The sequence below is a fragment of the Aspergillus stella-maris genome (assembly GCF_047715825.1).
Source record: "Aspergillus stella-maris strain CBS 113639 unplaced genomic scaffold BDV14scaffold_81, whole genome shotgun sequence".
In the NCBI taxonomy this organism is placed as follows: domain Eukaryota; kingdom Fungi; phylum Ascomycota; class Eurotiomycetes; order Eurotiales; family Aspergillaceae; genus Aspergillus; species Aspergillus stella-maris.
Window position 1 is genome coordinate 24,325 of NW_027396875.1, and position 15,223 is coordinate 39,547.

Genomic DNA, 15,223 nt, shown 5'->3' on the forward strand with positions numbered 1-15,223 from the left:
CGAATATCTGAAATGTAGGTATGCATACGAGGTAACGGGAAAAGAAGGATGCACTCGCTGATCGTTGCGAGAATAGAATTACCAACTACATTCCCAGTCATTGGTCGCACCTTCGGTATACAGGGCACATTCCATCTGATCCAGTCTTGAATGGAAGGTGCAACTGTGCGCTCAAGCCGTCGAACATGGCAGGTACGACGCGTTAATGCCGAGTTTAGCGCGGAAGTATACTCTCAGCTTCTCCAATGCGATATGTGCATAAAGATATTATATTGGAATAGTTGATCATATGTTCCCACAAGACCTGCTTTCCTCGTCGATCAAGGCCTAATAAATAAACTCCCAACTACATAGCCTCATCTACAACCCCTAATATATCAATCAGCCTTGAAACCATGAAGTCAGCCTTCATCGCCTCGCTCTGGCTCCGCTCAAGACACCCCACCAGCTTTGCCCCAATACCTCTAGCAAACATCACATCCACCTTAGACGACCCAATGACCAAAACCCCTCTATCTTGCTTCTTCCACTCATCACCATAGATATTCCCCAGCCTTGGAAGAAGTACCTCTGTATAGACATTCTCGGCTGGGAGACTACATTCCTCCTCTCCAACAATCAGATCGCCGCGCATGAACTCGGCGAGTCCAAATTTGTCCATGGCTTCAAATATAACAGAGATCGGCATGTGGTTGCTAACAAGCGCAGTTGGGATCCCACGACCCTTCAAAGCCGACAACAGGTCCTTTGCTCCAGGGCATGGGCCTTGAAGATTTGCGGCCTGTACCGAGTACTTTGACCGGGATATCTGCAGTACATCATCCGTCGTAGGCTCTGGGTCTGCATATCGCGAATAATCAATTCCATCTTCATCAACCGGTTGTGCTTTGGGAGTTGACATTATCTTCTTAATAATCTCTTCAACCCGACATCCCTCCTCAACAAGTTGATCCAGGGTATAAAGGTCAATCTTCCTATTAGGGAAAACTTCACCAAGTGAAGCTATAACTGCATCCCCGAGCGCCGATGCCGTATCGACCAATGCTGTATCAAAGTCGAAAACCACAAGCTTGTATTTTGATTTTCGGACGAGGTCGGCGGGAGGTGTATATGGGATTGTCAACATATCCTGGATTGTTGTCCCGTGCGCGATGCGCGTGAAGTCGGCTGAGCTGGAGCCCACCGAGACGGTTGTTATATCTTTACAGGTTGCGCGGAGAGCGTCGCGGAGGGGCATGGTTGCGGTTGAGATGTAAGGTGTTCTTTGTATTGAAGTGGACGCCGGTTTATGCTGTTGAATTTGGGGAGAAGTGTAGAGATTTCAAAATCAAATGAGTTACGTAGGTAAACCTCGGACATATCTTGCTTTATATATTCGGCCAATCCAAATCCTCATTGTGAAATCCACGGTGAAAGAGATGAAAGCGGAAAAATCAGTTTCACTTCTTTGGCTCGGAACTTCCTATCAGTGTTTGCTGTATAAGGATACCGGCTCAGCTACTTTGTTGCCTGAAACTCGACGGAATTCAAGGCCGTCGACTCACAGGCCTCCAAAATCAAAGATCATTCCAGGAATTTGGGCATAACTGGGTGCTCTGCAGGCACCTTGAGCAGCGTATTGTTTCCTCCCTGATTAATGCACTATTAAATCTCCTCGGGGTCCAAAATGCTTAATCAACAAGTCTCCCTCGTAAGCGTATTCCCAAGCCGCAGCAGCAGACACTAGCCCCCAAATTAAGGTCCGGGCTAGATCGATTGGGGTGCCCGATCGCGCTCGGGGTATGATTAGGGTTAGCGCTCCCGAGGGATCGCCCCGGGACGTCCCAAATCTACGGGATCGGGTTACACGGCACACGAATCATGTCTCACTCTGGAGGTATATAATAGAGCGACACCCTCGTATTCAGAGACACCAACACTTCGCTGCAACTGCATTCAAGCAAGCCAAATATCATCTCATCAGTCAGCGCAGCATTTCCACTGGCAACTATGCCTTTCGACACTATCGAGGAAATCAGGGCTTTGGGTGAGCCTGATGAGGAGTTTCAGGAGGTATGGACCCATATCATTCCCTACCTAACTCCTTTTCTGGTCCCATACTGATAGAAACCAGCTCCTCTCCACCATACCACCCCGCCCACCCCCAATTGAGTGCCCCGCGCCCTCCGTCTTCCGCCCAATCTCAAACAAAACGGAAGAAGATAGCTACACCAAAACCCCCACCCTGGGGACAACAGAAACCACCCTGCGAATCCCCATGCGCGACGGGTACATTCACGAATTACGCATCGTGCATCCTCCATCCGCCTCTCCCAAATTATCAGACCAAGACAACAAAAACGAAAACACGAAGACACCACTCATCCTTCTAATCCACGGGGGCGGCTTCATAGTCGGCACAAACAAACAACTCATTCAATTTGCCCGACTATTCGCGGCTATTTATGGCCTTACTATTGCATTACCGAGTTATCGCCTTGCGCCGGAAAACAAATTGCCTGTTGGGACGGAGGATGTTTGGGATACACTCCTCTACATTCAATCTCACGCCAGTACCGGGCCAATAAACGCAGATTTAAGTCTCGGTTTTATAGTGGCGGGTGTATCAGCCGGTGCAAATATTGCGAGTAATACTGTTCATCGTGCTGTCAGAGAATTTCCGGGGTTGGTGACGGGGCAGTGGAGTTCCGTTCCTGGGTTCATTGTTGATTCTTCGATTTTACCTGAGAAGTATCGCGGGTTATGGATCTCGAGAACGCAGAACGCCGATGCACCGATCTTGAGTACGAAGGATATGGCCTGGATTGAAGAGATGCTTGGTGCGAGACATACAGTCGATTACTGCCCGTTCGTTGATATGGATAGTTTCAAGGGCATACCGAAGAGCTACATCCAAGTTTGTGGAATGGATCCGTTGCGGGATGATGGGATAATCTATGAGAAGGTTTTGAGGGAATATGGTGTGCAGACGAGGTTTGATGCGTATATGGGTGTTCCGCACGGTGTTTGGGCTGTTTTTCCGAAGTTGAGGAGTAGCCAGAGGGCTGTGCTTGATGCTGTTAGGCAGACGGGGTGGCTTTTAGGTAAGGGGTTGGATGAGGCGAGGTTGAAATGGGCTGCGGGGGAGATGGGGATTGCTGTTGATGCTTCGTGACTAGATATTATGGTGGACTTTCAAGACTAGATAGGTGTTGATTTTTTGATACTCTGCTTAGTGAAGATATGTGATTTATGGAAATATAGAACAGCATGAAATGATCATCAAACTAGCTAAATACATGAAGTTAACGGAGATCTCATAAAGTAATCAGCAAGACAATGATAACACTTTTGAAGTATCCAGACCAATCCGAGGCTCTAGAGCCCTCACAGTCTGGTTTAGAAACAAGATCGAAATGTAGAATGAATTCCTAGTCCAGGAGACGCACATTCGAAGTACTCCATCAGTCAAAAATTGCGAACATTTACTTTCCATCATAGACCTGGTCATCTGTCAACACAAAGTCCCCCTTGGACACTTCCAACGGGTCAACCTGGTCGGACTTGATATAGCGTGAAGTCAATGCGGATCTGAGCTTCGAATTTTTAGTCATGTGGACTGAATGCTGCAAGGCGATGAGATATTAACATTTATAGATCTTCGCCAGCAGAATCCCAAGCAATGGAAGCAAACACATACCTCATAATACTTCTGTATCTCCGCGCCATGTTGCACTACCATGTGAAGGATATCAGGAGCCCTTTTCGCTTCGTTTGTTCCTTTTCGCTTCTTATCCAGCTGATTATATGACTCCAACCACAGTTCGTCGTGTGTATCCTTGTTGATGTGTCCCCTCTGCAATTGTTGCTTCAACTCACGCCGCCTGTGTTCATTCAAACAACCGGGCATGATGGGAATGTCCGTTTCCTGTAACTCCCGAAACATATCGTTGGGCCCACCGGAGCGGCTGTTGATCGCATCCTTGGACACGAAATGCATGACGGTTCCGACTATTCCAAGGACATATCTTTGTTGAGAGAAAGAAGACGATCTTTTAACAACTCGAGGGACCAAGTGCTTGGAGCTATCTGCAGGGGGGATGCCTTGCCAGTGTCGATGACTTCCTTTATGGGGACTATCGTCATGGGCAGCGAACACTCCCAATCATACGTCGGCTGATCCTCACCATCTATCACTTCGACTTCATCATGAGCCTTATCAAGCACTTCCACCTCGTCCAGAAGCGCCGATTCGTACATTTGCCGCACTCCGGACAAACGAGTCCAGTCTTTGCTAGAGCCTCTGATTTAGGAGCACCTTGCTGTACCCTGGACGTGTGATGCGGAACTAGGTCAAACGGGGACTTTATCGTGCGGTCAAGCGGAACTCGATGATTGATGGAATCTTCGTGTAAGGGCATGTAAGGGTCCATTGGCGCAGCTTTTCCACGGACCTTCCAGAACTCCATGCACGTTATCTTCAGATGCCCAGCCTATAGACCTGGGGGCTGGTCTCCTTGCAATTCCTGCACCGATGAATAACGGGCTTTGGAAGGCGTTGTTCACGAGGCAACGGTAGAGACGAACCCGCCTTTCCCCACCAACTTTGCTTTTCGAGGTCGAGCTTCTCGAGGCGGACCATGTAGCCAATCATCCCTACATTCTCTTGCGTTGGCCAGACAGCGGTGACCTGGAAGAAATTCAGGATATTGTAGCGATGCTTCACTTCAGTTTGAATGGAACTGTTGCAGCTTCCTGATACAGTGTTAGTGCTTGAAGCCTGAGCCGGGGAACACAAGTTACCAAGAACCACGCCCACTGCCACCTTATTGCGCATGCTGGCCATGAAACTCTTCACCACGGGACTATCCTCGGTTTGGCTTTTTATGCGGCGCGCTTTGCCATTTTCGTCCTTTTCAACTCCTCCTCCCCTGCAAACGTCAGCTTTCAGCCGTTGCTGTTCAGTGCTTAGAAACCTACATCCGGCTGATGATGACCTCGCCGTCAACATACCCGGGAAATGCTGTGTCTTCGTCAAGCATAAACCCGTAGCAAACCAAACCGTTAGTATATACCCCTCCTTCATGTCTCCTAAACCACGATATGGAGGTAGCGAGATCAGAACGGGTCAATGAACCGTTAGTAGAGCGTGGGTAAAGGCCAACAATACGTACCTTTGCAAATGCCGGTGGTTTTCCTGTCGGCTTTTCTCGCTGGGGAGGTTCCTCGGGGTCCCCTGGATCTTCCCCTGGCTCTTTTCCTAGCTTGTCGACCTCCATAGGCCAATTATTCTCAAACTTTCACCTGCGGCCGGAGCGGCGAGTTGGGTCTGACCAGCCTCCTTCAACTCTGCACGTCGCCTAGTAATCTTCCTGGTCACCGTGACAGTCGTAAAGATTTCCACTACCATTAGAGCCTCACCCAGAACCTGAGGAGCCAGCTGAATTTGGCGAGCGGCCGTCGGCTTCGTAATACCGTCGGTTGTCTTCTTCTTTGCCACTGTGGCCTTTCTCGCTGCTTCCGCAGTGGCAGCACGGGTTTGGGGCATTGTATTTCCTTTGAATTAGATGGCCCAAGTAGGAATCCGGGCGTATTGGGAGACTAATTGAGAGTTGATGTAGTTGTTGATCGCTGGTGGTCAAAGACTCGCTTTCCGGTTGGGAACTGCCCGGCTTTTATATCCAGACTGTCCAAACTCTCTCCAACTTCCCAGCCAATAATTCCCTTTCCATGCAGCCTTTGTAATTCCAAAACATGTGCATATCTTGATTCTTCTAACTGCACTACACCAGCAGCTATGGCCGACTCAATACAAAGCGTGAATAGGCAAGAATGGACAAAGCAGCCACTCCAGAAATCACCAGAAGATTTGGGTTTGAAGTCCATCCTTCCTGCTGCTTGTGTTTGATTTCACTGCTGTAATCTTTCCAGCCTGGTGTGGTTCGCGGTGGAGGGGGAAGGAAACCGATGACAGGTCCATCTGCCATCAGCGTGGAAGTTGCATCGGCCATGTGCTCGAGTTTCCGTGGCATGACGTACCGACCCATTATTCTTTTCATGAGGCTGTCACGAGTGTAGAGTCGTACCCCGAACATGGTTTGCCCAAAGATAGCCTTCGATCGGGCGTACCTCTGTCTTCGAAATGCATCCAGAACGGAGTTGATCTCGTCACCGTTGGGAGTTGACTTGGTGGTTTCTGATTTTACCAGTCGATCAAGTAGAGTAGCAAGTGCAGCTGCATCCTCTATTGCGCAGTTCGCTCCTTGGCCCATGTTGACGGTCATCTGTTTGGTCAGTCATACTCATTCTCGAGGAAGCTGTGACTCACCTTGCGAACAGCGTCACCCAGCAAGACCATTCGATTCACACTCCACGTCTCGAAAAGCCCCTCTTCCATTGCCGTCATTGATGCTACTTCTCTGCTTTCCCAGAGGTCTTGAACCGTTACCCCATCGGCAAGTGAAATATGGCTGAACCACCTACACAGATTCTCCGCGTCTTCCTGCTTGAAGCGAGAAATGTCTGGATAAGTGTACTTTCGATCCATCTTGCTCACAACAAACCAATACACTCGCTCTTTGCCATGAAATGTCAACACCGTTAACCCATCGCCATACACATTTCCGTGTTCGCCGCTGCGCAGGCCAGCAATGGGCGACGACATTCCAAAGACGCAGTAATATTCGGCAGTCATTGCTGTTCCAGTTAGACAATAGTATCTTCTCGTAGTATGGATTATAGGACAATACACTTACCCTTCTTCTCGACGTCGGTGATCATCCTCGGGTCTAGTGAAGCCGCCAAATGCCACATTTCTGTTCTTACTCTACTATGCACCCCGTCTGCTCCTACAACAAGGCTTCCTTTGTAGATCGACCCATCCTCTGTAACAACCAGTACGCCATCCTTTATTTCTCGAACCTCAACTACCCCTCGATTTAACAAGATCTTCTCCTTCTTAGGGTAAGCGTCGTACAAAACCTGAAGTAGCTTTTGTCTTTCGACAAAGGTGAGTCCGTATCCGAACCTGGCATCTCCGTATTAGTCTTTCCCATCACAATCAACATTGAACTTGAAGAAGTCGGGATAATACTAACCTCTCGTATATTGTCCCCAGAACACGATGACTATACCCGCTACCATCTGGGAACCGAACATTATGCCTCAACAGGGGTTCTGTTCCCCGCGCAACATCCTCCCATAGACCCAATTGGTGCAGGATTTGTCCACCTGTCGGCCAGAGACCAATTGAGGCACCTTCTTCCGGTGCGATTTCTGGTCGCTTCTCCAAGACGATGTGATCTATCCCCGCTCGATGCAAACAGTGGGCCAGAGTCAGGCCGGCAATTGAGCCGCCGACAATTATTACGTTGAATTCGGCGGAAGCGTCCATTTTTGTGGGTTGTATGGTGCCGAAGAAGAGAAATACTGGTAGGAGGAAACACAAGACGAGACAAACAGCTCAAGCCAGGGAGACACAGAATGGTGGAGCAGTTGCGATCTGAAGAAATAAGACCAGGAGTTTCCCACCCAATCTCAAGCCCTCGCACAAGCCCCTTGATGATCCCACGAACACCGACGATCATTGGGTGCTCCATCGGCACGGTATCCCAATCTTTTGTAGCATTCTGCAGCTAAGCTCTGTTGTTTCTCGCATGGACCAATCAAACATCATGTTTGACAGACTTGAGTTCGGCTGACCGCTTCTTCAGGCACGATGATGCGCTGGTCTTGGTGGTCTATGCGCCGATCTGTGTGTCTAGACTTGATATGGCGCGGACTATCGGCGGAGTGTCGGAGATCAGATCACAACAATACCCAGTCAAGTGGGACCGGTGAGATGATAGGATTATTTTTCCAGTACCTACCGGCTCTATTCTATGATAAGCTGCTCCTCCTCGCTACGTCCGCCCACGCTGCATCCACCAAATCGCGCATAACAAAACACCGACCAATGGAACAGCCACAACCCACGGTATCCAAAATCTCTCCTGCCCCGGCGCAAAGCTATCTCCCATTGAGAATACTGCTGCCACAAGCGTGATGGGAAAAATGACCGCACCAGCAATAGAAAGATGCAATCCGAACCGCGCGTCATGCAGACTGCGCAGCGCACTGCTGAGGTTTATACTATCTGTTACGATGCCGAGGAGATTGTCAATGCGCGACTCATGGCGGTTGAGCTCGTCAAGGATGGCGTTTAGGTCGTGGATTGTCGCTGAGAGGGATTTTGGTGTCGGTGCATTACCGCTGGAGGCTGGGAAACCGAGTCGCTCAAGGTTCAGAACAACTTCTTGCTTATACCACATGATGCGTCGCTGGAGAATACCGAGGAGAGATAGGCGTTTGTTGTAGTATTCCAGCTCCTCGCGCCAGCCCGCTGCAGTTTTATCTTTACCCTTGGGACGACGACGCCCGTCCTTGGAGGTCATATCAATTGTTGAGATTGTCTTGTATTGCAAATCCAGCAAGTTGAACCAATGACTCGCGACTATCCTGTTCACAAATAGTGTCGCATTCACAGGGCTATCCAAGACAGAGTCGATATCGCTTCTGTTGGCGTGTGTCCAGTAGAAGATTATGTCGTCAAATAGGGATTGTCGGCTGGGCTCCGAAAGGCTCGAGGCACTGCGTGTATCCCACGGCCGGAAGTCGTGGTAGCCAGAGTGGTAGGGCTTGCTCCATTGAACTTGGGGCTGCCAAGCCTCAGACGTTTTGTCTTTGTTTTTGTCGAGGATATAATATGTGTCTCTTCCTGCACGGTGGGATTTTATCGGCGGGTCGACGAAGAGGATTGCTAAAGTCGTCAGAATAACCCACTCACTCAAACATCATGAAGTCAAGTCTCAAGAAGATAAAAGGTAGTAGATCGGTCATACATACCCGTCCAACCATTTCCATCACTCTCCCCCGACACTTCACCCGTACACCAAAACGATACATTCCTCCTAACAGCATCAACAACAACATCCCTCCCCCGCTGCCGACTCGGCAGATCCCTCCACCGCTCAATAGGCCTCGAAGCCCTCGCAAACGTCCTTCGACTAAAACCAGGGTTATGCGTCTGGTCCCCCGTAAGCCGATCATCCGTCTCCCGAATTTCATAGTACCGCAGCGTAAATGACTTTCCTGGGTTCGTTAGAGAAGGGAGCCTCCGATGTGGTATTGTTGAGTTCATGGCAAAGTGGTATGTGAAAAGGTGGTCTGCTAGAACTGTGGGATCGAGGTTAAGAGTTGAGCCAAGGATTTCGATGTGTGTTTCTGGGAGGTCTTCTAGTAAGAAAAGGCGGTTTTTGCACCCGTTTCTTTGGGGTTGAGTGATGTACTTGTGGAGGTTGTGGGGGTTGCTCAGATCAATAAATGTGGGTTGATTGCCACACGCGAATTCCAGCACGCCGCATCTTGAAGCTGAACTTGGAGCTTTTCCGCCTGGGTATGCGGCGGGTGTATACCGAGTCCAGTCGTAGAAGAATTGGGTGAGGCAGGGGTATCTGCCTGTGAGGCTTCGAACTTCGTCGAGGTAGGAACTCATTCTTTATGTTCTCATTGAGTGGATAGCAATGATTTGGATGCTCTTACCCCTCTTCAGCTCGTTGAAAAGAGGCTGTAATGGTGCGCTTAGCGCGCGGCTGCGGTGGCTGGGGTTAGGGCGCATACGGTAGACACGACGCACAAGGCAGCCAACAGCCAGCAGCCAATGGAATTCTATTCCGATCAGCTCCAGTCAGTTCACTGTTTTCGAATTCCTATGTTCAGGTCTAGAAAGACCCAGGTCCTGAGTTCATGTGCATAGCCTTGACAGTAAACGCTCACGACGTTTTACTCTATACATGTGGAGGTTGTGAAGGGAGGAAGAGGTGGGCCTATGATGGTGCGGTGATCAAGTAATGTGGCCGTTTTTAGTCTGATCACGAATTAAACAGCAGAAAAGCAGAACCATAATTGGTGTCTTCGCAGATTTCCAATGATCGTTCGTGCTCCAAGTGACATTGTCTGTGGCGAGTCCGAAGGTTGATTATGTCGGGTACAGCTTCAAGCCCTAATTAAGGACACTGGGTAGCGTACCTGTACCAATCAAGTATCATTAACCCAGCTGAGCTCAATAATATAGCTCAATAGCATCAATAACCTAAAACATGTCAGTCTAGTCCAGGAGAAAGTCAAAATGAAAAGACCAAAGACTCACCACATTCGGACTTAAAAACTCCTCCCCGCTACTCCCCGAAATAATCGCAATATAAACAGAGTTATCTCCCTCGACCAGGGCGCTCGCATCGAAATCAAAGATGTAGACTTCTCCATAACCCCGGTATGCACCCCTCGTCACACCCCTGGAATCAATGTCCGTCGGCGCATCAGGCGCATCACCCTCCGATTCATTCAGCGTAACCTGGGGACGACCACCTGCGTAAGCAAGTGTCGTCGCAACGCGCACGGTGACGGTGTCCGCATCAACGGCCTCGTCAAGAGAGAACTGGATCTCAAAGTTATTGTTCACATCTGCGAAAATGGCCATGGGGAAGTCCGAGTCTGAGTTTGTTCCCACGACGAAGGGGGTAGGGTTCCAGTCCGCCATTCTATCATCGGACGGGTGCATGCGGAGCTGTAGGTCCGCATTTAGGAGGCCGGAAGGCGTGCCGTCATACTCGCCGATTTGGAAGATTGTTGTGCGGTCGGCGGTGATGATATCGTTTGTTGCGGAGACGGAGGCTGTGGCTGTTGCGCCGGCTGTTACGTCGACGGTTGTTGTTCCTGCCAATAGTTCGTCTTGGTACAAGGCTAGGGTGTAAGAGCCCTCAGCGAGGTCAGGGGAAGTAAATGAGCCCTCAGAGGTGTTCGCCCAAGACTGGTAATCGTCGTTGTAGAAGTGCACGATTGCAGGCTTGGAGTCTGATGTCCCGCTAACAGTTCCAGTCACGACACCGCGGCCAGAAGAACCAACGTATCCGTCGAGATCGAGGTCCTCGAAGAAGGAGACGTCGAAGTCGGACCATGATGGAATGGAAGATCCAGTGAAGGAGAGAATGTAAGGACCGTAGAACCCCGTGCGTTTGTCCTCTGTCTGCACGTGGCCCGAGTTCATGTAGAAGGTCACCGAGTGGTAGTCGCTGCCACTGTTCAGGTCGATATCGCGGAAGAACGGACCGCCAGAGGACTTTTCGCGGGAGTAGACGTCAGATACCCAGCAGGCGTGGACCGATTCGTCTGACGCATAGGCGCAGTAGACGTCGTCATCGATGAAGCGTTGGGAAGAATAGAACTGTATTGTCAGCGCGAGTCATAAGGTGTTAGTAGGAGGTGAGTATTACCTTGCTCCGAGTCTCGCCGTCTACCAGGTATACATCGCTCCCTTCAATGACTTCACCATCAGCTGTGGAAGAGACATCACCCTCCTTGTAGGCCTCCGGAAGACCTGTCAGTCGGGCAATGTAGCGCAGTTCACCCACACTAGGCTGCACAAGAGCATTTGTCCCCATGTACATTGCGCTAAGACCATCCTGAAAGACGTAATAGTGCGTCAAATCAAAGTCCTCGTCGCTGATTGTAGCGGCGACAACGGCGTAATCACCTATTTGGTTAGACAATGGCAAACAAAAGAAGTGAGACGAACCTTGAGTGGTGTAAGAGGTAGAGGCATCGCTTCCAAGTCCAGACGCAATGTGACTCAATGTCCCAGAGTACTGATACTCGGTGTCTCGATACTGGAGCGAAGAGATTGAGCCGGTGCTGTCGATTGTCACGATGAAGCCGTCGTCCCCTTCCACATCAACGACAATGCCGTCGTCTGTTTCTTCGACACTCAGGGCGCCGACGGCGGCCGCTGTAAGTACTGCTGCCCAAAAACGCATTTTCACTGTGCTTCCAAGAGTTCGTATTTCTGTTGCTTGGTAGCTGGAGAATGGAAAATCTCAACAGCGAAAAGCCAATTTATATCCCAAACTCCTTCCCATCGGCACAACATTGTCACGAAACGCTCCAGCCGATCTCACCCCTTCTCTTCTAGAAAATAAATTAACCAGTACGAGTCAGGCTCATAGTTGCACATGTTCAGGAAAAAGAGTGCCAATCACAAGCGAAGATCAGCCTATTGGAGGAATAACATGTCGCGCATATATTAGTGCTCCCTTTCCACCGCTATCCAAGCGCAAAAATCACGACAGCACCAAGCATTTGCAATCCTTGGAGTGGCTGAACCAAGCTCAGTGCGTCAGTTCGTGTGGGAATTTGTTGATTCGCCAGTCTATGTAAACTGTTTCTGCAGGACGTTCGCAAGAACACCCGATCCCTGTCAAGTTCTTTCGTGACGATGTTTAGCGCGCCGTGGCCACCCACATTTCCCCGGACTAGCACTGAATGCCATATGCCGGTGTTGGCAGGAAGCTCGTATGGAATACCCCGAATACGATGTTGTCCATGACCAGCTGACGACCTATAGCACCTTCGGTCAAAGGGGCCTTTTTGGAGCACCACTTCCATCCGCTCGTCCTAACCTACATTACTTCAAAGCCAGCAAAGTCTCGGTATGTTTTGACTCGTCATCCGCACACATGTGCCCTGTTAGTTTGGATACTAGACCTCCTGTTTCCTGCGCATAGCCCTCGTGCGTCGCGCGACTGGCCGAAAAAGGTTGCAGTCAACTGCTTGCTTGGCCAGAGGTAACCTCAATGACAGACTCGGCTCAGCAATGGTTTTTTGGACCGTCAGCGTGCCCTGTACTGGTAGATGAAAGTCGGCGAGCTTTGGATAAATCAAAAAATTGAGCATAGTTCAGCAGATACGAGAGAGGGTGAGAAGGAAGGTGCAACCAGGCTTCGGGTTTCCAATATCCCAGAGCCTCGCCAAAGAAATTAGAAAATGGCTATTCTAAGGTTTGTATATACTACCGAGTATTATTCCGAGGCGTGGAACAAGTCCTTGCGTTTCTGTGTCAACTTGATTTCTGACCGTCCCTATCAAGAGCAGTCTTGTATGTGTTCGAACACTTCGTCTGATATAAATTGAGATTCAATACATCTTTTCCCCAGTTTCCAGTCCAGTTTTAATCCTGCCTCAACCAATCACTGAGGTAGTTCGGGCCCTCAACTAGTTCAAACAGGCAACGGATTCTTCGCCTTAAAGTCGTCGCACACCTTCTCCATAGGGGCAAACTCCACTCCCTCATGCGACTTGAAGTATTCAATAAGTCTATCTCAATCAGCACTGCAGACCAATTCAAAGACTACCAAGCGGGTATTCCATAGAACTCACCTCTCATGCATAAGCACAACCTGCGGTCTCCCCGAAACATCCGGATGGATCGAAATCGGAAACACAAACTCGTCATACTCGCGATAAAAGTAATCAAACTGATCCTTCCACAGCTGTTCAATATCATGTGGACTTACAAACCCATGACTATTCGGTGCGTCCTTGATGAACATCATGGGCGGTAGATCGTCCAGGTACCAGCTTCCGGGGATTTCGACGAGGTTGCTTACGGTGCCCTTGACCAGTGGCTTCATCCACTCTTCTGCGTTCTTGGAGTAGTCGATCTTTGTCCAGGTGTCGCCTGTGCGCAGGTAGTATACTTGGCAGTCGTGGTGGCTCATGCTGTGGTCGTATTCGACGCCGTAGTCAAGGAGTAGTTGGGCGCCTTCTGCGCTTGTTTCCCACCTTTATACATAGGAATCATTAGATTACAAGCCATGGCGTGGCGGGGGCTAGTTCACTCACCAAGGTGCAACACTACCCCTCGGTGCCTTGCCCGTGAACTCTTTCAACAGGTTAAATGTCTTGTCAAGAACAGCTCGCTGCTGCTCGGGAGTCATGTCGACTGGGTTCTCATGAGAGTATCCATGCAGACCAATTTCATGACCGGCATCTCGCACAGCAGCCATTTCCTCGGGGAACAATTCCAGAGAGTGGCCGGGAATAAACCATGTTGTTTTGATATCGTATTTGGCGAAGAGCTTGAGGAGGCGCTCTGTGCCTACCGTTGCGGCCCAGATACCTGGGTTCAATGTTAGAAGAACCTACTCTAACGAGAGTTCTTTGACGGTTTATTTTCTTCTAGATGAGTCAGGTGCTTACCACGACTGATGTCGTTGGGGGAATCTTGCCCGCCATACGAGCCAAGCCAGCCGGCTACTGCGTCAACATCAACAGAGTATGAGACTTGAACTTTCTTTTTGCCCATTGTAACTGCGTTTTAGGAGGTATATGTTGGGTAGAGAAGTGGCTGGGTAATCTCGGTGATGCTTTCTTTCTTGATAGTGTCAACGTTCGATCTGGGTTCACACGGCGTCTACCACGGTTTAAGTAGACAGCACTGGTAGGCTCTCCTCTCCTCTCCGAGGGCTTTCTACCCCATTAACACCATAGAAGAGGGGTACGAGTGCCACGGTAGCTCCATGGAGGTATGGGGCACTTCCCCGTTAGGTAATCCCTTTACTCTATATTGATCTGTGGATAACAAGAATTGTAGAGAGAGGTCATTAACAATGATAAAGTTATCGTATGGGGGTCTTGCAGATAAGCATTGGATGATCGTCGAGGTCCTTCACCTCGCCGAGGTCCGAGTACGGTTGACGGTTACTTGCTCGGTTTCTATTTTACGGCCATTTCCCCTTGTTTCGGCGGAGATACGAGGGCTGCTGCTGCATTTCTGATAGTATCTAGCACAGATGCACAGGCCAAGATCCAACTAGAAGGGTGACATTGTTCTTATCACCCAGTTGAGATACCAAAATATATTCGCGGGAGTTTCCCCTTGCCCAGTGAATTAGTGATTAGATCTCTATCTTGTAAAGCAAGGACCTGTGAATTCCCTGTTATGGTTAGTTTTGCTTTTTTTTTCCGGTATAACCGCCTGATACGCGGTATCATCATCACCGGCCGCCGGCTCCACCGAGTATATAAGAACTGACCTCGTTGTTCTGACCCTCTCTCCTCCTAATCAAGCAGATCACTACCGCAGACATGGTGGCAGACGGCTGTACGCAGCCTCTAAGATCTGAAGCCCACTCTCATTTCATTCGCCTACTAGGTCTCGACCGTGATGACTAGTAATCCATGCGATCTCTCATCCAGCATGACTACGAGTATAATCTCCGAGAGAAATTGAAGGGGGAGGATGATGATAAGGAATTAAAAATTCTCCACGATGACGCCCAAAATGAGCCAGTACTACGGAGTACCTAATCCAACTTCACAGCCACCCCGAAAGCGCGCCAGGCGGCGAATTGCTAACTCTATAGCTCGCTTG

At 49.6% G+C, this 15,223-nt stretch overlaps 8 protein-coding genes across 8 annotated transcripts; 1 reads left to right on the forward strand and 7 right to left on the reverse strand.

Moving 5' to 3' along the window:
- Positions 1-346: 346 nt before the first annotated feature.
- On the reverse strand, positions 347-1,237 carry BDV14DRAFT_204767 (HAD family hydrolase; the record flags this gene model as incomplete). Its single annotated transcript, XM_073774590.1, has 1 exon — positions 347-1,237. The coding sequence occupies one exon, from the start codon at positions 1,235-1,237 to the stop codon at positions 347-349; it is 891 nt and encodes a 296-aa protein (XP_073623312.1).
- A 691-nt stretch (positions 1,238-1,928) lies between these two features.
- BDV14DRAFT_146363 (alpha/beta hydrolase fold-domain-containing protein) lies at positions 1,929-3,309 on the forward strand. Its single transcript, XM_073766454.1, has one exon. The coding sequence runs from the start codon at positions 2,258-2,260 to the stop codon at positions 3,152-3,154; it is 897 nt and encodes a 298-aa protein (XP_073623313.1). The 5' UTR covers positions 1,929-2,257; the 3' UTR covers positions 3,155-3,309.
- BDV14DRAFT_146362 (uncharacterized protein) lies at positions 3,310-4,219 on the reverse strand. The gene is made up of 2 exons (XM_073766453.1): positions 3,680-4,219; positions 3,310-3,605 (listed from the first exon to the last, which is right to left on the reverse strand). The coding sequence occupies exons 1-2, from the start codon at positions 3,977-3,979 to the stop codon at positions 3,465-3,467; spliced, it is 441 nt and encodes a 146-aa protein (XP_073623314.1). The 5' UTR covers positions 3,980-4,219; the 3' UTR covers positions 3,310-3,464.
- BDV14DRAFT_146366 (uncharacterized protein) lies at positions 4,220-5,516 on the reverse strand. Its single transcript, XM_073766455.1, has 3 exons — positions 4,960-5,516; positions 4,783-4,910; positions 4,220-4,734 (listed from the first exon to the last, which is right to left on the reverse strand). Exons 1-3 carry the CDS (start codon positions 5,256-5,258, stop codon positions 4,460-4,462), a joined length of 702 nt encoding a protein of 233 aa, XP_073623315.1. The 5' UTR covers positions 5,259-5,516; the 3' UTR covers positions 4,220-4,459.
- BDV14DRAFT_146360 (FAD-dependent oxidoreductase) lies at positions 5,440-7,485 on the reverse strand. The gene is made up of 4 exons (XM_073766452.1): positions 7,077-7,485; positions 6,735-7,006; positions 6,308-6,675; positions 5,440-6,263 (listed from the first exon to the last, which is right to left on the reverse strand). The coding sequence occupies exons 1-4, from the start codon at positions 7,370-7,372 to the stop codon at positions 5,775-5,777; spliced, it is 1,425 nt and encodes a 474-aa protein (XP_073623316.1). The 5' UTR covers positions 7,373-7,485; the 3' UTR covers positions 5,440-5,774.
- A 384-nt stretch (positions 7,486-7,869) lies between these two features.
- Positions 7,870-9,549, reverse strand: BDV14DRAFT_182802 (uncharacterized protein). Its single transcript, XM_073770286.1, has 2 exons — positions 8,863-9,549; positions 7,870-8,776 (listed from the first exon to the last, which is right to left on the reverse strand). Exons 1-2 carry the CDS (start codon positions 9,509-9,511, stop codon positions 7,881-7,883), a joined length of 1,545 nt encoding a protein of 514 aa, XP_073623317.1. The 5' UTR covers positions 9,512-9,549; the 3' UTR covers positions 7,870-7,880.
- Positions 9,550-10,078: 529 nt separating this feature from the next.
- BDV14DRAFT_193027 (galactose mutarotase-like domain-containing protein) lies at positions 10,079-11,828 on the reverse strand (the record flags this gene model as incomplete). The annotated part of the gene is made up of 4 exons (XM_073771709.1): positions 10,079-10,108; positions 10,166-11,239; positions 11,289-11,548; positions 11,591-11,828. The coding sequence occupies 4 exons, from the start codon at positions 11,826-11,828 to the stop codon at positions 10,079-10,081; spliced, it is 1,602 nt and encodes a 533-aa protein (XP_073623318.1).
- Positions 11,829-13,067: 1,239 nt separating this feature from the next.
- On the reverse strand, positions 13,068-14,155 carry BDV14DRAFT_193028 (polysaccharide deacetylase family protein; the record flags this gene model as incomplete). Its single annotated transcript, XM_073771710.1, has 4 exons — positions 13,068-13,164; positions 13,228-13,632; positions 13,693-13,969; positions 14,050-14,155. The coding sequence occupies 4 exons, from the start codon at positions 14,153-14,155 to the stop codon at positions 13,068-13,070; spliced, it is 885 nt and encodes a 294-aa protein (XP_073623319.1).
- Positions 14,156-15,223: the final 1,068 nt, after the last annotated feature.